Source organism: Melanostigma gelatinosum (assembly GCF_949748355.1).
Source record: "Melanostigma gelatinosum genome assembly, chromosome: 14".
In the NCBI taxonomy this organism is placed as follows: Eukaryota; Metazoa; Chordata; class Actinopteri; order Perciformes; family Zoarcidae; genus Melanostigma; species Melanostigma gelatinosum.
In genome coordinates this window covers 9,379,371-9,406,737 of record NC_136647.1, presented here as the reverse complement: position 1 = coordinate 9,406,737, position 27,367 = coordinate 9,379,371, and the positions used below count along the sequence as shown (strand labels likewise).

Below are 27,367 nucleotides of genomic sequence, written 5' to 3'. Positions count from 1 at the left end.
CGTGTGCTGCCACACTACACACTAGTTGTGCTGTATCTTTCTTTCTCTCTGGCTCACTTCTCTTTCTTTATCTCTGCCTCGGCAGGTCAGGCAGTGAGCTGTGCGGGCTCGGAGGAGGTAAGGACACCGCGGTGCACATTAATAATGAAAGGCCTCAGCCATCACCCCCCCCCCTCCCTCCTCACACACACACACACCCCACCCCAGACACACACACACACTCATGCACACACTCCCCCCATCGCCATGGCGATGGCACTAGCCCAGCACTGTCACCGGGGGGGGGGGGGGCTGGGAATATAGCTATACACTCGCCAACCCTCCGCTCGCCAAGCTGATCACGAGCTCGTACACAAGCCCACCATACTGGGCCTTCCACCGTGGATATCCACTAATTAAAAACACTCAGCACTACGGCTGCGGCAGAAATCTGCATCTACTTCCCCACCTGGATATGAAAGAGTGACTGTGGAGCTGTGAAAGAAAAATCACTGAGAATCCTCACTGAGCAGGAAATGGAAATTCACTCTGGTGTCACAGACCTGAGGCATTAGAGTCAGTAATTACACTGAGACCCATGTGAGATTTTTTTCTAAGGTTTTAAATCAGCACTGCTCTCACTTATCTATGTCTTTATCCAAACTCCACTCCATGTATGCAGAACACATCCAGCCCTAAACACAGCTCGACACTTTATCCAGGATTCTTCTCGATAGCCTTAATAGGTCTGAGGACAAAAACTTCCCATCAGTAATCCATGACTATTAATGATTTTCTGACTCTAAATGTTATGGAGTACGTTGAATGTCACAAAGATCTTAGAGAAGAGTAAAAATAATCTGGAAAAAAAGACATTTGGGGGAATTTTCAAGAGGTTTCGTGCATTTTGAAGAAACACTGCAATCAAAATTGTTCTTATTCAAACGTCTTTTAAATAATTTTGGTTACATTTTTAGCACAGCAAGGCTCCATCAGTCATTCCACTGTAGGAAGATATTACACAGGCCGTGAGAGAAATGTCTCAGTCAAACCAAGGACATCTTGGTGATCCATACCACCGCCTGATGAACTTTTAATGACTTCTGCTCACGTCAGAATCTTTAAGAATTTCCCAACTCCATCCAATTATCAAAGAAAAGGGAATACTTTTTTCAATTCATGGGAAATGTATTCTTAATGTTTCTTTTTGTCAAACCAGCTGTTTTTTCAAAAAAAACAACAACAACATGCAAATAGACAAGTAGACAAACATCAGAAGTGTAAATTTTGACACAATTACATGCATTCCTTTTTATTCACAAAACCAGTCGAATTTTCTAAACAAATACAAAGATTGGTTATTTCAAAAAGCTGTAGCTACCCAGCAATATAACAAAATCATGAAAATATAGCAAATAAACAAACAAATACAATTAAAAAAAATGAATCTTGTCTCAGTGCGTTCAGTAGGGTAGACTCAGAGCAAGTGCTGTCTCTTAGTGCTGTTGCCCTGAGCAGTATTGGCACATGCTCAGTGGGGCCACAGTAACATAACGCTGCCAGTGTCACTAAAGGAAAAGTTTGGAAATGCAGAGGAGGGCTGATTGAGGAGACTACATACTACAGTAGTGGGCCGATAACATGACTTTTTCAGTTTAGTTTAAATCCAAAATCAACAGCGTCACAATCTAAAAACATTTTCTTTGTCTGAAAACTAGACCCTTCAACAAAAAGAATCATAAAACGGACATGTTTTTAAGTAAAATAATGGTGAAGAATTACAATAATGTTTGCCATTAGCCACTAGTTTTGAAATATAGCTGTAAATTTACATTCTCTACACAAGTACTGTATCTTTCCACACATGAACAACATTAACACCAAACACAGAAATTAGTTGATTGTCCACACTCAGTCCGTCATTTCTGTTTCTGGCAATGAACAGTTCCATGTTTAAGCGACAGAAAAAAACCTGCTGGAAAAAGGACAAAAGGTACCAAAATGGAAACATAGAAAAGGGAATGAAAGTTGCCATAGATGCGCTTCTTTACGTTTCATTTTTGGTTCAAGGAATAAGTAGGTGCATCCATTACCCGATTGATTTTTTTTTTTTTTTCTGCTTTGTTTTTTTGTTATTTTTTTTCTCTATAATTTTATTTGTTGCTTGTTTGTTTATTAGCCAGTGTCTGTTCTGGAGACAATCCAGGAGTTGGCATTGCACTTGATGGCAGAGCTTTGGGTAGGGAGTGGAGGAGGAGTCCTACTGGAACCACCGGAACGCCGCTCCTGTAGGAAGCATCACCTTCTTGGAGAAACAGAAGACAAGGAGGGGAGGGGAGGGGAGGGGAGGGGAGAGAGCAGAGAGGGTTGGAGTTGTTAAGGAAAAGCAGCACATTTGTTTTGCAAATATCATCCCAAACCTACTACTTCACTGAGAAGCTATACTTTCTTCACACCTTGACGGAGAGGCTCTCACGATGTTGCCCTCCTGTTTCCTGCATTCTCTGTTGTTCACAAGGTAACATGTTCTTTTATTTGTCATTGTACAACAGGGTTGCACAACGGAATTTAGATCGCATTCCCATTGTAGTCCGGCTGCAACTAATGATCATTGTCATTATCGATTAATCTACCGGTTGTTGTTTTTCTTTAAATTACAAATCTAAAGTTATCAGAGCTCGAGGTGAGATAGAGTCTTCAGATTGCTTGTTTTGTCCAATCAACAGTCCAAAGATATTCAACATGCAATAACAGACAGAAGCACAACATCTTCAGATTTAAGAAGGTGGAAGCAGAGCATGTTTAGTATTTCTAGTTGACAAATCACTTAAATTATTAATGTCCACCAACTAATCGATTAACTTCTATTCCTCTCTTTCTCCCTGGATGAGTCGTGCGTGTGTGAAATCTCGACATCCTGCATCGTCTGGCCCAACAGCTGCCCCCCCCCCCCCCCCCTCTCTCGCCTCAGCACCACCACAGGAACGGGCTTCAGTCCTGGCTTCACACAAAACCCGATATGCCACATTTATTATTTAGCCACCACACGCGTTGCTCTCCCACGCCACCGCTCTCCGTCCCTCACTCTTCCCTCACTTTGCTTATCTGTGCCTCTGATTGCGCCGAGCAATAGTGGCACACATGCACGCAGCTGCAGGGCTCGGCAGCGGCCTGCCAGTCAGGAGATAGAGAGGCGCTCGTGGGCCCTGGAGCCGGAGCGCGGCTGGCGTCCTGCTAAGTGCAACTCGATTCTGCAGCGAGGATTCTTCCGTTAGCCAGCTCTGCCTGGAGCGAGGCAGTAGGAGCTCGGCAAACATTTATGCACCCACACACACTCTCACACCGAACCAATATGTATTCAAGTACAGTCACACACCTCCACACACAGTGGCACGTTAACCGACACTCACGATACACCCCCGAAATCACACCAAACAGTGAGACCGTTGAGCTAAAATTCTCAGACGCGATGGATTCAGATTCACTTTTGCATCAGCAGAGGGTTTACTATGGAACCGTACATACTGTGAGACACACACCCGCATGCAAACAATCACACTTATCCAATGGAAAAGGTAAACAGAGGATGTATGGCTTGTTAGTGTCATACACCCTTTACTGAAGACATTCAAATGTTTCATTTTATAATGCGATTCCAATAATGTGTAACCTCAGTATAATTAGCCTTAACATTGTGTGCATCTGGTTGCGCCGCCCTTTCTTTTTTTATAACGGCATTAGAAGCAAATGGGCCATTAGTTGAGCGAAGTCAGTTTGAAACCATAAACAATAGCAGCCATAATTGCTTTTCAGGCCCACTTAAACCATTTCTATACCAGTGAATCAGCCGTACAGTTTTTCTTTTGAATGCTATTGTTCATATCTGGACACGAAACTGAGTGACAGCGGGGTTCGTGCTCCACAGGTTTCATTCACTTTCATTTTGAAAGTTACCTCCAGCTGGGTTACAAAAATGAAGCATTTTCACTCGGGTAAAAAGGCTTCAGACAAAGGTAATTACTCTGGTGCTCTCCGCCAAATATAGCCCACACTGTGCTTTATTTGTTACATTAACTCAATCAGGAATAATCTGACAGCAGAGACACTGAATGCCACTGTGCTGTTCACAGCCCACATATACCAGTGCAATCTCTCAAATATATAGCGTACATATAAAGGAAATTCTTTTTTGGCTGAAATGATTATTAATAGGACCCACAGACATGGAGGTTAACAGCCAACATATTGGCAACATTATTTCATGGTCTGTGTGTTAAGTATCTCTGGCCCGCCATCCATCTGTGGTGACCTTTCTACAGCGGCGTTCGGCTGTTAAGGAGACAGTCAGAGGGCAGCAACATCTGCCGCTGCCACAGATGTCGAAAACCCGGTAAATGGCCGGACTGAGCGTGACATAACGCGTGGGAAGAAAAACAACACACCCGCTCGCTTGGACTGAAAATACTGTTTTTCCTCATTATCCAACATGAGCAATCAATGGGAAAATGGCAGCAGTTCAGGAATAGAAAAGCCTCTCTTCACCAACACTGATTGCACAGGTTCAACGGATGGAATCTGTGGGCGCGAAGTGGCCAATCACTAAAATCGATGGATGTGTTTTTTTTTTTTCAAACAAGCCGAGCACATTTGTCTTAGCATAGCACGAACAATTTGTGTGTAACATACAACAAAAGCAGAAGAAAGAGGCGTCCTTCATTTCTCTGACGAACTGCCCATGGCTAATGCAAAGCCCCTCCACATGCATTCATACATGTGGGACGTAACACTGCCCGCCGCTCACAAGGGGCAGAAAAGTAAACCTTTAAAGCATCTGAATCAAAACACCGATGACCTCCAGCTGTCATAAACACTATTTGTCTGACTGAAGAGGTGAAGCATTATTTTCCTCAGCCTGCTCTCCCTTCCAGAAGTTAATCAAGATTGATATGTTTATACGTTGATCGGATATATTTTTCCTGGATGTCTTGTAAGCAGGTGCATTAATAACAAACTATTTGAATCATTAGTTCAACCCATAAATCCTTTTGTCGATGAAGAAATGATTTATTTTAAAAGTTAAATGAATTGCCGCAGTGATGTCTCCAATTTGCTCGATTCAGTTTACCGGCATGTATGACAAACAAAAACAAAAACTGAAACGATTGATTTTCAAAATAGTAGCCGATAAATTTTAGTTGTGAATAAACAGTAAAGCTAATGATCCAGATCTTTCATGCTAACCCTCGATACTCGATAATCACAGGTCAACATACTGTTTCTTGTAATACTGTCAGGATATGGTGCAAATATGAGAATAAGTTATTTTCTATTAAAGTTACCAACTGCAGCTTCAATGCACTGTAATCCAGAGGCAGACACCTTGGCCACCTCATTCTCCTTCCCTCTCTTTCCGCCTCCCTTAGCCTCCTCTGTCCACTCCGACTTGTCCCCCTGTCTGCCCAGCAACTTGCCCACGCGTCCATGTGTCTCGGTGTCAGTCTGCATGAGCCTCTTGTGTGCTGACTGTCTGGTGTACGGTGTCTGGGAGGCAGGGAAGACCATGAGGGAATATCAACGTCTGACACAAAGTGGCCCCCAATGGAAAACAATAGTATGTTTGGGTTTCAGCTGCATCTGATGACAAAGAAGCCCGAGTCTTTGACACAACCAATTCATTTCTTTACTTAATATATAACTCTATAGACAATGACAAAAACTCAGCTCCTGTCTTATCTATTCTCAAATATAACACACCGTTACAGTACACCCTCAACGCACAGTGACATACAAGTAAAGATAAGATGCATTACAACTTCCTAACTCCTTCTTTCTCTCTGTGTTGAACAGCATCGCTGAGACTGACACCACTGGAGGGTATTCATACATAGAGCGGCAAGGAACTGCCTTCCCACTTATTTCTCTCAAATGTAGCATTCCCAGAATAAATCCAGACATCTTCAGCCAGTGAGCTGTGAGGTGGCAAAGGCCTCAGCATGCTGACTCCCCCTCACTTGCCAATTTTACGCTCCTCTTTGAGCTGCCATGAGCTTTCAATGGAAACCGTCAACACCCTCAAAATAAGCACACTGCTGCTTTCGGACTGCACTTGTGTACCGACGCGTAAACGCTCGCCGGCTCGTGCAAGCGCACGAAACACACAACCCTCCACGCAAATGCGGTAAAACAGAGCCAGAGTCTTTCCACGTGTGTACGTGTGCGCTCACAAAAAACAAAAAGCAGTCTGACAAACTGACCGCAAGGCACATGTTAAATAAGACGTCGCGCCTCTTTAGAGATTGCACGGCGAGCATAAACAGCCGCAGCAGACGGGGATGTGCCGCTCCATCTTTGATTGGAGGGGACTGTGACACTCTGGGGGCTGTTTGAGCTACAGCTGAGGCTCACTGCAGTCAGGACGATCTTCTCTCGTGGCACAGGTGCTGCAAGTCGCCCTCACTGTGCACGAAGGGGAAGCTAGAACTTCTCTTACAGATGCCTTGTTCAAACACATTCAAATACAGACGGTAATTGACAATACGACATCATCTACTCGTTATTGACATTTGGGGATTTACTGCTGACGCTCTGCTCTCTCCTGACGCGGCACATCCTCCATGAATGTCTTCTGGCATTTAGCTTGTACTGACGACATCACGCTCACTGACGGCGCGGCCCGGGCCGTAATCTCTGATCTAATCACCTGCTGAACAAGAGCTGTTGACTTAATAACAAAGCCATTAGAGACAACTTCTAGACTGCTAATGGGAAACGTATGAGTGCATGAGAACAAATAAAATGCAGGCAAAATTGAAAATGTTGTACTGCTGTCAGAGCAAAGTTGATACTGTGGAAAATCAAGTTTGGGGCAAAGAGGCAGCAGGTTGCAGAACTCTCTGATGGTTTCCGGATTGAACGAGAGTCTCATTTTCTTGTGAAAGCTACTTACTATCAGGTCTATTATACATTGTGTCAGTTCTTTTGCAATGCACACAGGTTAAGTCACTTTATCATTCTAAAAGTACAAACTTTACGGTGTCAAAACATATTGCAAAGATGTCCATGTACTAGGTACATGACCAAGACCATCAGCGGAATATTATTGAGATTACCTTGTCACAAAGATTGTACATTCATGCTGTGGGTTGTCAGGCGCTCGAGGTTGTGGTTTGATTCTTTGGCACAAACGTTTCTTTCCTTTTTCCATGGCAATCTCATGCCTGACACATTCAGATTCATGTTTAGCGCCCTAAAAATATGGCACTGCATCTTTGTCCATGTAATGTTTAGGCAATTAATGAGACCCTGACCATAAAAATATCCACATCCATATCTATGTGTTGAACGCACAAGCTTCAGTGTAACCTAATCCTGAGTTTGGCTGAGTGAAAAATATCAAAATGTCATGCTGACTCTGACGTCTGATGGATTACTTCAGGCAATGTTTCAGTCTGAACGATGTTTTTTGATACTGTTTGCGAACTGCTCTGATTTTGTGCAGGCACCATCAGGAATGATGTAATAGAGTAGCGTGGCCCGCACAACAAGCACAAACTTGTACACATACATTATCCCTTAACAACATGCACTCGCCTAATATTGTCACGTTGCATGCAGGGATTGGCCTCCTTGTTTCTGATCTGAAAAAAATTGGAAATTGCTTGACAGACGCACGAGATAAAGTGGTTAGTAGCACATACTTTGAGATGTCAGGAGTACAAAATGTGTGCAAGGTAATTACAGTACATACGATTACTAAAGCCAATGATCAGACTGCTATTATACTTGGAGGCTTGGCAGGTTTATGAAACCCTGGAGTTTCTTTTATACGAGGTGGCTACTGGCAACATCAGCAGACTGACGTTTCAAGCAGCATGATGACCTATATCAACATCAACAGTCATGAATATTCAAGCCCCCTTGGGTCTGGCATCACTGGTGTGAATGACTGGTATTGGGCTAACTGCCATGACAACATCAATTGCAAATCATAAATTTGAATTAAATTCTTTTCTGTTTCAGACATTAAGTCGTACCACCTACATAGCCAGCTGACACATTTGGTGAATCATCAGCGGAGACAAATGGAGCTTCTCATTAATTTGCAACTGAACAATAGGAAAGTGAAAAACAACATGCTGGTATTCAGACACATCAGTTTGATTCTCAACGTGTGGAAGTCAGCTTTTTTACAGTCACAATTTCCCTTAATGACCAGCATACGAATGCTTTAACTCCACTCAATCGAATGGACCATGCCATGGTTCTTAAATATTTTGACTTATTTACAGGGTTAGGGTTAAATCATATCCTCTTTTAACTGTTGCCAACGTTATGTTTCAAACTTGACTATATATCAGGCTGTAAAGCTGTTATTAAGAACCGCCTTTTTTAAAGACACGTAAAAGCTTCACAACTCACGAGAGGGGTTACTGAGGTGTTTTATATCGCAGCACAAAACAAACAAACTCTCTTAAGCGGTTCAGGCATACAAACAATGAAGTTATGCTTGGGGAAACATCATGGTTTGAGTTTAAGTTACTACTTCAATAAAAGTTAGGGACCCTCATTGTCACGGTTACAATAATAAACATTTAGTTAAAATCTGTGAAAAGGTTGTGGTCATGGTAAAAGAAAAGGCTGACTGTCGGTAGGAAATCCTGTGTTGGAGTCCAACGTTTTGTTAACTCAAGGCCTCCTCCCTAACCCAACTCTAGAGTAAAGTCCCCTGCCTTTGCGTCTGATGGACAAGAGGCAGAATTCCTACGGCCACCAGAGATCTTTGTCCCTCCGATTTAAATAATGTTGTTTTTGGACATTTTCTGAAAAGCTCATTATATTGTTTTTCTTGGGAGGACAGTATCCACAAGAAAATCGTTGCAAACACAAATACTATGGTACGTTTTTGAAAAAGGGTCGGTCAATTTTATGGAGGCGACTTATCACATGATCTATAGTGAATAAGCTAAAACTTGCAAAAATATTGATAAAGTACTTTAAAATATTTCAGCCTATGTAACACCTGTTACCTATAACACCTGAATATGTGTAGTTGTTTTTATCATGTTGAGGTTGGCCCTAAGAACCCTTAGGAGTGGAGAAGACAAAACAAAGTAGAATTTGAGCCGAAAACATGGAATTGTCCAGTCGAACTTAAAGCGCCATGAACATCTATTACCTGAGCTAAAAGAGGCAAACCAAACTAATCTTACAGTAAAAATGACATCACTCTGTTCTGCGTTCTCAGCTTGTGTCACTCAAAATCCTCCATTAACCAAACCATCTCCTTTAAGGAGCATTTAAGGCCTTTAAGGCCTTTAAGGCGCCATGTGCCGCCCGAAAGGCGGCACATGGCGACTGAACAACCAACTTTTCAGCCCACAAACAAGATGCCAAGCTGTCACTCTCAATCAACATCAGGAAGAGAGAGAAGTAAAGCCATTAGCAGTTTGAAGCACGGTTCCAGTTTGTGTCAATTGGACCAGACGCCTCTCCACTGGTTCACGTTCACACTATGTTATCAATGTATCACGTAATGCCAATGTGACACTATTATCCATTGATCACAAACGTTTATTTCCTTTGAAATGGAACATCTGCTGAAATTGATTTCATGATTGGTCGTTCTGTCATCACAGCCAGGGTCAGTTAGGCCACTGAGTGTGATGGAGGAAACTGACGGGAAGTTTGGAGGACCATTTAGATGAACAGGAGTGTCACCGGAGAGAAGCACGGCGGCAGCAAAAAAGAGGAGGGGGGGGGCATGTGCCACACTGACACCTGGTGCTCCAGATGACAGCTCTGTGACCAGATGGACCTTGTTACATGCACACACATCCACAAACATACCCACGCATGTACACTCACACACAAACACATACTGTACACATATTCACAATTACTGCCACTCTGCCTCCACACATACGTCATTTTTTCTTTACGATTGCAGCATATGCACAACGAGGATGTCCATGTGTCCGAACAGAAAATGCTCACAATTCATTTTGTAAACTTGAGTTTAAGTTACTGAATCAGCCTTCCGATTTAAAGATGTGTGCAGGGTGATTGTGTCTTTATGGTGGACGGATTGAAGACACCCCGTGGTGCATGCTTACCCTCCACATACCCACCACACTCCTCACCACCTGTCATTTCCCTGCTTGTGGAAGCCCCCTGTACTATTTCCCTAAAAGGGGACCAACACAGGTACAATTCAGAAGATCTTCTTTGTGCTTTCAGATGTGAAGCTGACATTTGTTTGTGATGTTTGCAGATCTCTCTAGAATTTTCCAGATCTTCGCTGAGGACCAACTTTTTACATCCCATGAAGATCTACTTATTTCTCTAGTTTCTCACTTCGGCTTACTGCACCCAAATGTTGCAGCATTGAAGCTCTGTCGTAACTCTTTGGGTCAAAACCTTTTAATCTTTGGGAAAACCGTAAAGAACAGTCCACAATTCACACACACTTACCTCCAGAGCAGCAGAGGGTTTCTTCTTCAGTTCCTCACATTTGCGAAACTTGCAGATCTGGTGGCCTGTTTTGCGATTCCGGCAGCTGCTGCATTGCTCGCAGTTAATCCGCCGTCGGCAAGGTGGGCACATGCCGCAACGTTTTCGCTTCTTTTTACCGGAGTTGATCGCAGAGGCCAGCTCGCTCTGCGCCGGGTACTCGGCCAGGCCGGCCATGTGTAGCGCGCTGTCCGCCAGAAACACTCCAGCCGGCGTCATGATGAAAAGCCCCGGGTTGAAGGGGAAACCACCCCCTACTCCATATGGGAAGTCAACAGGACCACCTACGGCGTCCGTGACAGACGTACCCTCCAAGTCGCTAGCCCCCGAGCCTGCGTCTCCACTGCCAACTCCCACTCCCATGCCCCCAGGCAGGAGCATGTGCTCCATACCGGCCCGCTTTAACAATGCTGCTGCCTGAGCAAAGTGCAGCAGGCCATTCTGTCCCTCCAGAACCTGTTCTAGGGTTCGGTCCAACTTGGCTGCCGCCAGTGCGGAGACAGTGGGCTGAGGCAGCGGGGGTGGCTGAGGCTTGGCCGAGTGGCTCTTCGTCTCACTATTGTCCTTGTGTCCATTGCTGGTGGCAGAGGAGACTGCTGTATACTGGGAGAGGGTACGGGACTTCTTAAGGCTCTTGCTGAGGGGCTCACTGATGATGCCACTGCGGTTCCTGCGCTCTATAACAGGAGAGTCCTGTTTGCAGTTATTCCGCTCCTGGTCCTCTGTCCGGCCCCCCGCCGACAGCCCGCTAGACATGGTCCAGAGCGTACGTGCCTGGGTTGGGGGTGAGGGTGGAAAGGGGGCAGGGGTGCGCGAGGAGGGGGAGCAAAGACCTTTTCTCGGTCCGTTCTGTGCCCCGGTGAGAGTGGTGCCGCACCTCAATGGACCAATCAGCCAGCCGATAACAGGCAGGCCCCGGAGCCTTCTGCCCGCACTACAGCTCAGCCCTCATCCACGTCGTTCCATGGGCCGTCTGGAAACTTTACACAGGGAGAGAAGAGAGGTATATTACTCATCAATGATCACTTCACCAACACACTGAGACACTCAAGAGATACGTTTTCCATTTATGTCAACTTCGGCAAATTCTGAAAAGAAGAACATCACCTTTGAGGCCGATATGGTGAACTTGTAAGCAAACAGTTATTTACACATCCAGCAGTCAGGGAGCAACATTAGCATTCATTTGGTGTTTCTGGCCACCTGTGAAGGCAAGTCTCGTATTCACTTAGTTTTTGCTCTGTTTTTGGTCTCTACCATCTCCTGAGGGAAATATCTGGCTATTTATCTGCTAAATGCTCCACTATGTTCACCAGCTAGTCTCTAACTGTGTTTGTCTGCTGTTTGACGCTGAGCAGGTAGTGTTCGCTGGGTCTTTCGAGCTTTTTCTCTGCAAACAGCTTCATTGGAGCGGGGAGAGTGAAACAACACAGTAAAGTAATGATGTTACAAACTACGCAAACAATTGAGCTCAATACTCAAAAGTTTGTCAGTTTACCTTCAGTGCTCCGATACAATTTGAGTAAGTGACATTAGTTTTATGAAATAAAGGTTTCAGTTTGTATCCCTGAAAATCTTGACTAAGATATATTTACATTCAATTTAAATTCAAGCACAGAAATTCTAAAAACTCTCAATTTCCTTTTAATTCTTCACAGATCAATCTACAAATCAACACCTGCTTCCCTGGTGCTTCATTGATTGGTTGGCAATGACAACAATTACGAGCTCTGGAGCCTAAACTTGCTATTTCAATCAAATACAATCAAATTAATTGTGCTGCATTGAGGGTAAAAACTGCTTTGGTACACTACAAAAATAACAAACTAATGGTTATTTGTTTTATATTCTCAATTGAAATACTCTGTTAGGACCTATCACATTTAACCCTAAAATATTCAGAAATAGAAACGTGTTAATTTTAGTGAAATATTTTAATAAACAAACACAGTTTCTGCTTTGATTATAGATGCGTAAGCTCTCCTTCAGAAAAGTGTCTGTCTTTATCTGTCATCTTATTACCTGCTTGGAAATAGTATCTTGGTTAACTCTTTGACCAATCAATCTGTTGTATCTGTTGGTCTGTGTAAGGAGCAAACACAGCTGTGATTTCTGTCCGATGATTTCACATCTTTAAGTGAAGTTAGTCAGTCGTGAAATTACGGTATTTATTAGTAATAACAACCAATTTAAACATATAAGCCCTATTTGAGACCAACTTTAAATTGTATTGCCCTGACTGCAGTTTAATCATTTAAGAATGTTGCATTTATTGACTAACAATTACATGCTCATTAATCTGAGCGTATATGTGATGTATGTGCGTCCCTTATTGGATTCTCACACAACAATCGGAACTGCTACAAATGCACCCAAAAGCCCGGGTTCAGACCAAAGGAAGTTGATATTCTTTTCATTAACTTTGGACGTTGTATGATTCCTATCATTGTCTAGAAATTATTTTTTATCCTCTTACTCTTAAAGACCAAACCTGTAGAGCAATATCAGTTGGTAAAATATGTGCTCAGATGGAGCGGTGGGGCTGATGAAGAGGTTTCACCAAGCAAATGTCAAGAGACTCCCCACTGGACAGAGATGCATCCATCCACCGGCTTTTAGCACAAGATTCCTTTGACTGCTCATCTATGAAAAGAAAAACTATGCTGCTATTCTCCTGACCTGTCCGTGTTCACAAACAAGCATACCACCTCCCACAGACAAGCTGAGGAAATGGCCGGGCCAGTCCTTATAAGGGAAACAAAGGGAAAGGGAGGGGAAGAGGATGGAGGGGGGGGGGGGGGGGGTGTCTGTGCAGTGTGTGGAAATTGGAAGGCCAGAATTAGTGGGAGGTAAAGCTTCAAAGGCAAGAGCGCAGCCCCCACATTCTCACCAGCTCAGGGGGATGTGGCGCCAGCGAACCAGAGCCAGCTCCGCAGCCCCTCAGCCCCAGAGTTTCAGTTTCTCCCACTACAGCACTGACCAGGGTCCGGTTTCCCGAAGGCATCTCAAACTATCTGTGTCTCTACTCGGTTGTGGTTGAATGCAGAGCAGCACTGCAAATCATCATGGGGTTTATGTGGTATTATGGAATATTGGACCTGACATGATGTATTTAGTGGTCAGATATGAATACGTCACTGTTGTTAAAGGTGATTTTTCATTAAGATTTAAACGTAACATTGACTCAAATGAGCTCTATGGCAGCTGTGCATTTGCGTAAAGTAAATCTGGGTACAGTAACACCATTTCTTGATTAATAATGGCCTGAGAGAATATCCAGCTCTGATCCAACTTCATCAACGCTCTAAACACAGTAAATGTGATAAAAGACTTGAGTTTTCCACATAATTAATAAACTGGCGCATTATCAATAGCTAGAACAAATGAGCTCCCAAGACTGCTACAAAGCGACAAAGTTGGCGATTGCCTCTCATGACAACAGCTCCAAAAATATCACGATCAGCCGTAACATAATAATTGAGCCTGGGAATTACTATCTGACCAGCTGACCTACTGACGGCACCACTGGTTTAGAATAAGGCAAATACAAAGTGATGTATTCCAGCTGCTGTTCTTCCAAAGTGTTGATGATCTCGATTGTACACAATACTTCTTACACAGCTGACTTGCTTTGAGTCAATCCCTGCAACACCTGCTGTATGACGACAACACAGTGACACACACAGTCTTTTTTCTTTGTTCACAATAAATATAAATAATTTGATATATGACTGGGATTTTTAGGTGTGCACAAGTTTGTATTATAGCTGAACACATCACTGTAACAAGCGCTACAATGCTGAAGGCTTTAAGGCGCTATGCTCTATAACAGGGGTGTCAAACATACGGCCCGCGGGCCGGACCCGGCCCACCACGTCATTTTATGTGGCCCACGAATCCGCCAGCAAAAAAAAAAAAATAATAATTTTTTTTTTTTTTTACAAAAATTTAAAGTTAGATGTGAAAATAAAAATATCCCCATGGTCGAAATTATGAGATAGAAAGTCGAAGTGATGAGATGGCATGTTGTCTGTGTGCCGACATTAAAACTATCACAACAGGTGGACAGGAGATGCAACAGCCCATAAAGAGGATTTCCAACAAGTTTCTCAACATGCGTACTTCTCTGTACTGAAACGTCATCAGTCTCAGCCCAAGTACTGTTCCAATTCAAAGTTCACATCGAGCCAAGCACGGCCCTAATGCCCGGATGTGGCTCGCTCTGCCCATTTTACCCGGGATGCATCGGAGGTGACTTGTCTGTACTTGGGACAGCCAAATATCCCAGAATGCATTTTGCACCAGCAACAGGAAACAATGGCGGAGGAGAAATCACACAACTGGAAGTACGTGTTGTGGAAGTCACAGATATCCCGGGAAACTAAACTAACTATGTTAGGAGTACCGTAGTTACATTTACACCGTCTTACATTTACAACCGGCCCTTTGAGGGCGACCGTGATGCTGATGTGGCCCCAGAGTGAAAATGAGTTTGACACCCCTGCTCTATAATATGCTTTGTTTGAAGAAAAACAGCAGATAAACGTGATGATAACACACAAAGTTAAGGTATGTAATATTTGACAGCTATATGATTTGTATAACAAGATCAACACATTTTAATCATTTCATAAATACTATGTTCATTTTGTGTGTCATTTCTACACAATGACATTTTGTCGCCTGACAAAAATTGCAAACTGTGCAAAATTCTGCCACAAATAAAATACTAGAACTCCCTCAAAATGAGTCTGGAATGACAAACAGGTGTACGCAGATTTATATTTTTACATGTTTACAGGTTGCGTTTGCAACATCAGACATTAGTTGTTGGTCTATCTCACATTGTGTAATGAATGAAGTCATGGTCACGCTCACTCTGCTGTTTGTGCACATCTGCCTTCCGTCCTGACCTATCAGTCACACTCACATCAACATCAGCCCTGAGCACGGCATAGCTGATCACCTCCTCGACTTCCAGCATCAGATCGCCGCATCATTTACAGGGCAGATCCATGTCCTTATGTGAACTGTCTCCGAAACCACAACTGCCTCATGGTACGGAGTGTCAATGCCGTACTGCTGGAACCAGATAATTGCTGTTGTTTTGTCCTTTAAGCATGTTTACTCAATTTCCTGTGATGTTAAAGACTCAATGCTGTGGTTCACATAAAAGTATTACATCTCAGGTTTCTGTGAAACTCTGACAAGAGCAGTGTAATTAGGAGTCACACGTTAAGAGAGCCACGTTTTATGCACCTCGAGCTGTCTCGGCATTAAAATAGGCGTAGATATTAGCTGTACCTGGTATTTCCCTGAGTCTTTCTTCAAAGTGCTGCACAGGACTGGCAGACGGAGATAAAGGTCTGGATTTTAAATTGTCCGAATGATCAAAACAATCCCGCAGCCTTTCTTCGGATCGACCAATGGACGCTCAGCTGGACGTTGTATAGAGAGCTGGTGTGGCCTGAGACGCATGATCTGAGCCTGCAATCGAAGCATCCACTAAAATAATTGGTGGCTTCTTGTTTGGGTAAATTAAAAACTGCACTGTGTAATAATATGACTTTTTGAACTGTTGTTTTTAAGGCTTGGTCTTCATTATAAGCAAAACTGAATCAGTTTTTTTTTTTTTTTACACTTTATGGAAAGCAAATCTGAGTGCTGGACAATTCTTCATGACTTAATGGTCAATAAGTCGTTTAGTGGAGCCGACAAAATATTGACTGGCCTAAGGAGGTCAAACACAACGCTCTTAATGCGATGATATATTTTGCCGTTCATTCAGTAAAAACACAAAGTGAAAATCTTGACAATAATTCCAGCCTGTTTTGTTGACTCAGCTGAGTGATGTCAGCTCAGTAACTTTGTCACTTTGTGGACACTCGGTCAACAGCAGCTGATCTGCAGAAACTGAGAATTTCTGCATACTTTCTACTTGACCATACCTGAAAATAGTTCCCCCCCGACCTGTGAATGAGTTTGTTTATATCTAATGGTTTGCATGAAACTTGCCGCTCAGTTTGAGTGACCTAAGACACTCAAATTAAAGGAAATGTTGAACATTTTGGGAAATACATTTATACTCTTTCTTGCAGAGAGTTGGACGAGAATACGGATTTCGATGTCTGCACTCTAAATATGAAGCTACAGCCAGGAGACGGTTAGCTTAGCTTAGCTTAGCATACAGACTGGAGAGCGGGGGAATCAGCTAGCCTGGTTCTGTTCGAAGCTAACAAAATCTCATCAGTAGCTGTAAAGCTCACTAATTAACACGTTATCTACTGTTTGTTTGAGCTGCACAAAAGTGTAAAAACAACAATTTTCCGTTGAACAGGGGGTCATTATGTGCTGAACTATTTCTTGGCCAGGACCAGTTGCCAGGCAACCAGCGAAAAACTCCGGGGCCATGAAATCGAAACCCTCGGTAAAATGTAAAATGTTTAGCCGCAGCTGCTAGTCGTAGCTACGTACTTATCGTACGAACACATGAGTGGTATCAATCTTCTCATCTGTTGTAAAGTAAACAAATGAGCACATTTACAAAAACCTTTCCTTGAAGCCACATGGCGCAAATATGATCAGTACATTCTGTACACCTGAAGCAAAGCTGGTCACAACACCTGCACAGTGTGTCAAGACATTGTAAAAGCCTTCAGAAGCTCGATCAAATACATCAGAGGAATTATTGGCGGAATCTGGTGGAGGCAAGTCAACAAGGTCTTCATTTCATGTGAAGCATTTGCAAAACGTTTTGAGCTGAAATATTTGGTGGATTAAGGAATCCTTTAATAGATAATACTTTACACCCACAGCTATAATGATGAGTATTTCCTAACAGACACAGTGCTGCTGGGTGACTGTTGTCAGCACTATGACATGAACAGCTCATTTAACTCGCATATGCAGCTCTCAGCTTGTAATAGCTCCAAAATGTTCCCAACAGTTTCCTCATATAAGCAGTTCTTTAAAAATGTGTGCCAAGAAAATGAATGTCGGTCCACAATATAGTGACAACTGACTGATGTGGTTCAGTAGTTCAATGGGTTTGATCAATAGGTCAAGGAGGAATGGAGGAAAGCATTTAGGGCCAGTGTGTGTTTATATCCCATTGTTTTTTAGATTGTAGGCCAATAATCTTATTCAGAGCAAAAAATCTTAACATGAGAACGACCAGGAAGCTGGGAGTTTTTTTCTATTGCGGCTGCTTAAGTATTCAACTGGTCCCCATGCACTGTAGCCTGATATTACACAGATGAGCTCAATGAAACACATTAAATCGTTTAGTTTAAGGCTGCGATGAACACATTGGAAGGATAAACTCGTTATCCAACTTTCTTTCAGTAAGAAATCCTGAATTATTTACATTTTCTTAATTGAATAAACAAATTACCCTGCTAATTAAAATCAGATCAAGTTTGATTGGACCTTCTTGAAGTTACTCATGAATAAGTTTCCTTCACGGAATTTGATTTTTTTAACAACAGAGTTGGGGAAAAATCGTCTCATTTCCTGCAGGGCTATGAAGCATTTGGCCCGCCACAAACTGTGGAGCAGCTGACTTTAACACCTCCAGAGGCGAGAATATTTAATGCATTAGTTCAGGCGATGCACAATGCAGACCCCCCCCCCCCCCCTCCCTCCCTCCCTCCGGTCCAGACGCGCTGTCTGCGGACTCGTGTAGGTACTTACGGTGAGCTACACATTCTCTATTCCTGCCACCTCCTGTAGAGTGACGCGCGCACACGCTCAAACACACTCGTTCACGCACGAATCGAGGAAGTTAAAAAAAAAAGGAAAAAGCCTGGTGACAATAATAAGACTCAAGGCGTCATCCATTGTCCATAACCTGCTGCGTCTTCTCCCTAATGAGGCTATATTCACACAGAAAGTTGGAGGGAAAAACAAGCACGCCGTGCATACTGTGACTTCAAATGATTCGCAAACATATGGAGCACTTGGAGCAGCGATGCCGGCGGCGGATTGCAGGGGGGATGTGACTGTATATCTCTGGGAAGCGCGATGAAAGCTTGTGTACCTGGGAACTTTCTAATGATGCCCGGAGAAAAAGAAGAATGTGGAATGAAAAAATAAAATAAATAAAGCGGAAGAATCCTTCGCCTGTCTTTACGCGCGTGGAAAACTGTGGAATCTATTGACTGGTTTGTTTTTAGGGTTAAATAAAAGTTTCAATTCGGCAACACAGGGTGACGATCCGTCTGTTGTCAAATGTCAGCGCGATTCCGACTCTAATGCTCGTTGATCATTTCGTTCATTACCTGGAAGCGTCAAGTTTAGTGCGCCTCGTTAACAGCTGATTCACAATAAAGCACCAGCGTGCCGACCTGTGTCTGGAGGCGACTTATTAAATAAAGAGAAATGGAAATTGTTTTTGTAAAAAACTGACAGCAGCTTGTTAAATATTCCCGTTATAGCGCTGAATCACGGTTTAAAACCCTTTTCTCTTCTCTTCTTTCAAGATCAAAATAGCTGGCTTTTGTCTGGACTCGGTGATCTATGAGCACGGCAGCCTATCTGCGGTACCAGCATATGGTCTGCAGGCGCACATTTGAGGACATACAGAAGAGCCCCGGTTCACCCCGCTATAACTTGATCCTATCAGAAGATGACAGCCCCAACTTTCAGCAGACTTCAACAAAGTATGATCCCCCATCACCACCCCTCCTCCCTGCCCTCCCATGTATCTGCATATTTGCAAACACGGGCCCAATTTATTTTGCACCTACCAAAGCAGATCCGAGCAGAGGGGAGGGCTCCCACAGTCCGAGCGGTCCGTCTCTCAGCCTGCCGTGCAGAATGGTGACACAAAAAAAAAAAAGAAAAGGGCAGAAAAAAAGCTTATTCTCCGAGAACAAAATCATACAGAGTGCCTGCCCGTTAGTGACAAATGTGAAAAAGAAAAAAAAATATTCACCGTCAGTTATTTTGGAAAAGGGTACTTTCTCTGAGGCTGAACGCGTGGGTTCCCCCAGCTTTCTCAGTCCTTGCAATCCCACCTCTACATCCCCGCTTGCAGAGAGGAACATGCAAACACATTTCATAGATTTTTGGAGCTTCGCGGAAAAACCGAAGTGGACTTTTCAGCGGCGGCGGCGGTGGCGGCGGCGGCGGCGGCGCGCGCGCTTCGGCTCAGCTGAGGCAACAACAAACGGAGAGGCCGCGAGGTGCAGTGTGATTTCAGGACAGCTGGGGGGAGAGGTGTTGATTCAGAATAAAACTGAGCGCTCATACAAGATGATGCGCTATGCCTGAATGATTACTGACGTCGGTCAGTTCAAATAATGGATTCAAAATAATAAATATATATATATATATATATATATATATATATATATATATATATATATATATATATATATATATATATATATATATATATATATATATATATATATATATATATATATACGGATGGTTTTGTTGAGCGAGTTTAAGCGAGACACAACTGTCTGGGTGAGCGGCTTTTGGGGATGGTTTATAATTAGAGGATAACAATATAATATGCCTAAACCTATGAATATTGTGTTGAATGTGAATGTCTGCCCTCGTTTTAGGAGTGATTTTTGTCAAGAGAAACGCAGGGTGGTGGCGGGTAAACACCCATCAATGTATTTGGAGAACACGAGTTTATCAGCCATGCAACGCTGACGGACAGAAATCCTCCTCATCCCCGGTCGCGTCTCCTCGCGCTCAGCCCCAGAAGTCCACTCCATCTCTTTCGACTGTCCTGTCTGCTGGCAGGCGGCCAACCCAAGTGTGTGGAAATGACACCGCCAGGGCGGCAGAGATTTTCCTTCATTTCTCTCCTTCCCGATCGCAGACTGGCTGACATTGGCTGGAAAGTGGAGCAGCTCGTCAGGGACAATCAATGCGGATCGATCGAGCTGTGCGGTGGAGGCACCAGAGCTGGAAAATATCGCGGCAGCTGAAGGGAGCGAGAGAGAGAGAGAGAGAGAGAGAGAGAGAGAGAGAGAGAGAGAGAGAGAGAGAGAGAGAGAGAGAGAGAGAGAATTAGAGAGGAGGGGGTGCTCTACAAACTCTGCCAGTAACCAACCAACCTCCCTGCAAACAAATATGCTCTGGCTCTCATAAACATGACACTCACTTAGTAAATACTCAAGTCAAAAAGCCACCACATGTGTAATTAAGCACGGGATTTGCGTTCCAAACGCATTAACAAACAAGTTAGTCTATAATTTATTGAGTGTTCTGGCAATACCATATTTTAAATCTGCCAATGGGATACATGGTTGTTTCACTTGTTCCCAAGTGTTTGCACTCGTTTCAAATGTACTTTTCTCAAGATAAAATAACACCGAACTGGAAATATTCTCTCACAATCAGACATTTTTCAAGCTGGGAAAACCAGGTTTTAATATTTCACATGATGCTTGAAAGACCCAAAACGTGGTCATCCATTTTAATGCTTTTGCAAAAAGTGATTAATACATTGAGATTTATATCTATTTTGGCAAATACTTTAAATTCAAAATGAAACAAAAATGTAAGAAGATGTCTTCAGATTACATCTATTTTCAGTCCCATTTATTAAAATGACGAGTATCTCATTCTGGAGTGGGACTTATTCACACTGCGTTATTGCTTAAAAAACGAATTATATCGTGCCAAACATTATGTTTAATAAATCAACATGGCTGTGAAACTTCCACAGAGCTGTTCCACTTTAGCAAAGGAAAATGTGAACATGTGATTTCCGTTACAGGTTTTATGTGACCCTTAGACTTTTCAGTTTTCTCACACCTGTTAAATTGTCGGTTGTCACACATTTATTGTCAAACGGGTCCAACTGCACTGACGTCATCACAACCAGGAAGTATTCCTGTGTGGTCAAACAATTCAAAAATGTTTAAAGGACGAAAATAAGTCATGTTAACACATTCCACCTTTGTTCATTTAAAATCGACAGTGGATACTTAAATTCCTCACACAGAATCCTGTCAAAGTAGACACACACTGGAATGAATGTCCTCAAAATTTCACAAGAAAGTAGTATCATTTGTCAGACCAAGCAGCAGCTGCAACATGTTTAATGTCTATTTCAGTCTAAACATTTCACATGCATATGATGTTGAGGTCACTAAATAGCATTACAAAACTATCAAAATAAAATGTGTCGCAGCAACAATCCATTTGTTTTTCAGAACGCTGCTGTCATGTGCTCTGTGTTTGGTCCCCCTCTGCCTTGTTGTCTTTTCTGCAGACTAGTCCCTTCAGTCTCCGGCTAGACGACGTTTCAAAGCAGACTCACCAAAATATGTCACATTTTGGCTGTAAAAGTGATGTAACAACACACTTCCATGTGGAAATTGTTACAACGTTCCGCTGGGAAGGTAATGCTGCTGTGAGTTTATTTTGAAATCGGCATGTGTTTGAAATAAAGCTTTTATAAGGTTGCCTTCAAGTGATATATCATATCATCGCTTATCTTTTGTACTGACATGAAACAAAACTGAGGGTCTACAGCCCTAGGAGGGCCTCTGTGGGGCTGTACTTTGTCACCAGGGTTGCTTTGAGCTAAATGCTAACATCAGCACGTTCTCACAATGACAATGCTAACATGCTGATATAGACAGATAAATGTACAGAGATACATGTATAAACTCTACCAAGTCCACCATCTTAGTTTAGCGTGTTAGCATGCTAACACTTGCTAATCAGCATTAAAGACAAAGTGCAGCTGATGCTGATGGGAAAGCTATTCGTTTTGCAGGTATTTCGTCATAAACCAAAGTATTGAACAAATTGAGATTTTGTCCAGATGATTGCGCTCGAAGAAATATAATTACTAACACAGGTATTTAAATACTTTATACTCAGTACAAGTTTTGGAACATTGATATCCACATGACGTTAGCGCTCGTTGGTGTCATAGTCACAGACGATCTAAAACTCTTTGCATTTTTAGGGGGTCTTTTCAGAACCAGTTCGTATAACAGCCCGAAGGGGTTGTATGTGAACATATGGACAAAGTAACCCTCAATCCAACAACAAACACTGGTACCTAAACCGGGTTTTGCCATCGCCATGCTTATGTGAGTCCTGAGATGCTGTATGACATGTTTGTTCTTCTTTTAGCTTTCAGGGTTTAAGACTATTTCACTGTCTTCATATGGTCGTATGGAATGCTGTACCATGAACAGGGATCATTTTGCCTCCATAAAACCCACTCTGACCACGTTGTCTTTTGTAGCGTTCTATTTTTCCTCCCTTTTGCCCTTCCAAAGTCCTCTATTTCTGCTGTGAAACGGAGGTACGCTACATTGTAGTCTCCAACCGCACGTGTCTTTCATAGGTTGAAAAGAGGGTCAAAAGAGAGAAAGCCTGAGAGAGAGCGAGAGAGGGAGAGGGAGAGTCATGCGTGGATAGATGGGTAGGCGGGAGCAGCAAGCTGTGACTCTTGGACATGTTCTGGTGGGTGCACTGAACCCCGCAGGCTGCAGCCACACTCAGCTCTTTGTTGTTTTCCTTCTGCACAGGGAGGAAGGGTACTTTCCTGAGTTGGGGAGGAGGATTAGCGTTGCATGGCCTCCATCCCCATGACCAGCACCGTAGGAAAGCCCCCAAAGACGGCCCAAAAAGAGGTACGCGAGGGATGAAGGGAGCAGGGCGAGGCAAGAACATCAGCTCTCTGCAAGGAATGTTGCAAGCCCTGTAAGGCCTCCAAATTACCACTGCAACACACTTTCAACATCCCCATTGTTTCAGAGAGGCTGCCTTCTTGTTCCTCCACTTGTTTCTACAATGCTTCTCTAGCTTACACTTCGACATTTTCTTTTTTTCTCTCATTGTTCAGCAGCACAAACAGACATTTACCCATCCATCTATCTATCCATCATCTATCTATCTATCTATCTATCTATCTATCTATCTATCTATCTATCTATCTATCTATCTATCTATCTATCTATCTATCTATCTATCTATCTATCTATCTATCTATCTATCTATCTATCTATCTATCTATCTATCTATCTATCTATCCGTCCATCCATCCATCCATTTATCCATATCCACAGTGATTTCTAAAATTTGACATTTACAAAATGATCCCATCCCAAACTTGATGTGTGAAGCATGACATCTACTGGCAACACACAAGGTCCTTGCTGTGATGTCACTTCCTGTGGAATACCACAGATCATCTGTCACCAAATTGTACCAGCTGTTGGAGCAGAGGGTTCCAGTTGCTGTTTCTTCTCACAACCTCCAGGAAGTCACTGAGGTCAGAGAGAAATAGTTCCAGCACGCCACTGCACGTAAAACTTTAACGTGTTGTTTTATATTTTCAGATTCTATATGGTTTAAATGAAAGAGACACAATGTGCTAATTAGTGAGCTTTAGAGGTGCAGACAGGCGTATTTTGTAGTCTTGGAGTCAGCTGTTTCCCCTTCTCTTTTCTTCCTGCTTGTAAACTTCATGCTAAGCTAAGCTAAATGCCTCCAGGCTCTGACTCCATAGCTAATACACAGAGTGGTATCAAGTTTTTCAAACGGCTTTCCTTAAAGTCCAACTGTTCTTTTAACAAAATGAGTAAATCCAAATGAATGAAATGTCAGAGTAGCAAGAAAAGAAAACACAAATGTATATTCATGCCCATTTTACTTGGGAACTGTTACGAGCCGGGATATTTTACGTGTGACATAATTGAATCACATACAACATGGCCTGTGATTTAATGAATAGCTTGGGCCGTTAACGTGACTGCAGAGAACTGTGAGTTAATTATGTGGCAACCAGCTGTAAAAGCTTCAGTATAGAATCGTCCATTTCCTAGTGCCATTCTCTCCTATCGCGCCAGGACGGCATGCCAGTAAAAACAGCATTTAAAAGGAGTGGTCAACAAATACAGCTGCCAACAGGTCATTTCCACCGCCGAAATAATCTACATCTGGAAACCAATTATTAAAAAAAAAAAGTAAATCCCATTTAAATTGAGGTTTGCACACATTGGCTCTGTACACGTGACAGTCACTTATTGCACTTCCAAGAAGATGTCATTTCAAAGCAACGCAATGCTTTTTAATAAAGCAGTAAATCTGGCATGGCACTTCGGCATTTTTGTGTATTATAGGCCACATAATAAAATATGGCTCGAGAATGTTGTTCATTTTGACCACAACACTGACGTGAGAGCGAGAGCATCAGCAGGAAATTCAGCGTAGCTTCCCTCTTCTTTCATCACCACGCTCTGGTTTATCTGTTCCAGCGATATCGGCGAGCTCAAGGACATACCACGTCCAATCATCGAGCGATCAATTGAGTCTCCAAAGTGTTGGGGATTTTGTGGCGTGTTTACTGAGCATGTCAGTCCCGCCTTGTGTGAGCCTCACAGCTCACAGCTCTGCCTGATGAGCAACACTGGCTCCATTTCTAGAGCTGTATTACTCACCCTGCCACTAATCACATGCTCAGCCTCATCTGTCAGGAAGCAAGTGGCTCTATTGTCTTGACTGACAGTATGAGGACAAAGAGAAGCATGACAAGATGACATCAACAATTGTTTAGCTGGTGCCACTAAATAAGTAGTGTGGTTGCTTTGTCAAATGATCATGTCTCAGAATGTGAAGCAGCAAACACTGCCCCTCGTGTAGCAGTACCAGCCGACCAGCTGTTGCTGTTGTTGCAGTTAAAATCAAGGTTGGGACCCCATCTAGTGGCAGGTCCTCAGAGAAGCTGCCTGAGAGGTTCAATAATGACTAGGAAAAGAGATGGCTATCAAAAGTTAGGTTATTTAGTAACACAACATGAGTCTGTATGCCAAAATGGAAAATATTTAGGCCACTATAAGGAATCTAAAAGTCAACTTGTCAATTCTAGGTACAGTATTTAATCCTTAGAGAATCCAGCAAGAGTAAGTCAGCTTTTATCAATCATTCAACCAGACAGCCCGTCCCTTCAGGCCTCCTTTTAAAGCCACTCCCCCATATTATTATTATGAACAGTTACAGTGTACAGTGAACATAAACAACAAACATGGCTATTGTTTCATATCTGTCAAGCTTGCAGCTTGTGGGGGACTTGCAATGAAGTGTACGGGCAGGATGCACGCGGGCAGAGTACGGATAGGCAGGTAGACAGGCATGTATGGCAGTCGGGCAAAGGACATGCAGGTAGACAGTCTGATAGACAGGCAGGTAGACGGGCTGGTGGAGGTGCAGATTGACAAGCAGGTAGGTAGGTCGACTGCCTGATAGGCAGGCAGGTCGGCAGTTATAATGTTCTGCATGTGAGCTGCCCCGAATGAAAAAATAGGAACAGGAAGCATCACAAGCACTGAAACGAGTCATCCTCATGGTTCAGACCGGTTGTCGTTGCTGCTGCAGGCTGCAGATAAAGATGCAGTGAGTAAGCAGTAATCCGCTGATTCAGTCAGGTCGTAATGCAGTTACATCTTTCAGTTATTGTTCATATTAGCTGATGAAACATTTCCTTCAATATGAAACAATCATACAACATTTTACATTTACTGTAATTCATATATTTTTGAGTGCACAGTTCTGCTCTGCAAAGTAAAAATTCACCACAGCAATATTAGACTATGTTTGTTCTGATTCAGTCTTATTGTTCAAGGCTGGAAATGGGAGATCTTTGCTACATACTCTTAATTCTGATGAGAAGATGTTTGTGACATGAAATAAGCTATCTGTAAATACAATCAGTGTGTTGTATGAACTTTAAAATCAGTGCAAGCTGCATTTCTGTTACTGTAAATGTAAAGAGCAGAGAGATGTCAGCCTCTGTTGGTGGTCTGGAGGAACTGCAACAGAGGCTGCTTTCATATTTACCGTCAATGCTTTGGGACTACTCCAAACTGTGGGTTCGCTAAATGAAAACATTGTTTCTCAAAAAAATGTTTAAGAGTATTTAATAACTAAATATCTTTCCAGGTTTTGACTTGTGTTCAAAATCCTTAATTTCCTGCGCATTTTAAACTTGCGACGATAGCAGTTTAGACTGTATTCATTGTGTACCAATTTGAACTTGTTTAGTCACATTAATATGATGTGCCCAAACAGTATTCATTGGTTAGAATAAAATAAATGACGGTTATGGCTACAGTTTGTGTAAAGGTTCCCCAGATGGTGTGTGGGGGTCAACACTCAACACTGAAAAATATCTATTTAGGTGCCACAGTAATTGGGGTTTGTAATTAGACAATTATTTGTGAATTATTTCTAATTGCATTCCTATGGATCCAATGTACAGTATTTCTGAACAATGAACCACAATTCAGTCCAGATTAAATTAAGACATTATTGTAAGAATCACACACAGTATATTCAAGTTTTCTACAGCAGACAGCTTTGAACAGACGTTGGCTAACCATCACCAATGCACTGTGGCACAACACGCAGACGTGACATCCCTTATGTTGCTACACCGTCGTAACCTTGATGGTTTTGTCGCCACCAGGTGAACATTTCCCTGCTATCAAATCCAACTGCCTGTGATGTTCGCGTGCGCGTTGGCGCGCGTGTAATCGAAACGAACCTTGCGTGTAGTGTGATCGTGATTTTTTTCGGACACACGCTTGAACCGAGGCCCACGCGCTCTCATCTTCCGGCGTACAGACATTTCGAGAATTCCGAAACATGGCGCGCCGTGCGTGCGTGCGTGGGGGGCAACCCCGTCTCAGCCTCCATCTGATGGCAGCATCAGGCAGTCCCGTGGAATATTTGCGTGGGAGTTCCCTTCACCGCCATGTCGGGATAGTGCAAATCTCTCTCTCTCTCTCCATCTCTCTCCGTGCATCCTCCCCCACATTAACAGCTTAGCACAGCAGCAGCAGCAGCAGCAGCTCCTACAGCATCCAGCATCCATCCCTGCCTGGGGAGC

The 27,367-nt window shown here is 43.0% G+C and overlaps 1 protein-coding gene across 2 annotated transcripts; it reads right to left on the bottom strand.

The window, feature by feature from the left end:
- Nucleotides 1–1,028: 1,028 nt before the first annotated feature.
- Nucleotides 1,029–19,543, bottom strand: cxxc5a (CXXC finger protein 5a). Of its 2 annotated transcripts, XM_079282968.1 has the most exons (4): nt 19,424–19,543; nt 19,236–19,293; nt 10,450–11,468; nt 1,029–2,284 (listed from the first exon to the last, which is right to left on the bottom strand). In XM_079282968.1, the coding sequence occupies exons 3-4, from the start codon at nt 11,242–11,244 to the stop codon at nt 2,240–2,242; spliced, it is 840 nt and encodes a 279-aa protein (XP_079139094.1). In that variant the 5' UTR covers nt 11,245–11,468; nt 19,236–19,293; nt 19,424–19,543; the 3' UTR covers nt 1,029–2,239. The 2 variants fall into 2 exon arrangements, with proteins under 2 accessions (XP_079139094.1, XP_079139095.1); XM_079282969.1 differs by having other exon boundaries at nt 1,030–2,281; nt 19,236–19,498.
- Nucleotides 19,544–27,367: the final 7,824 nt, after the last annotated feature.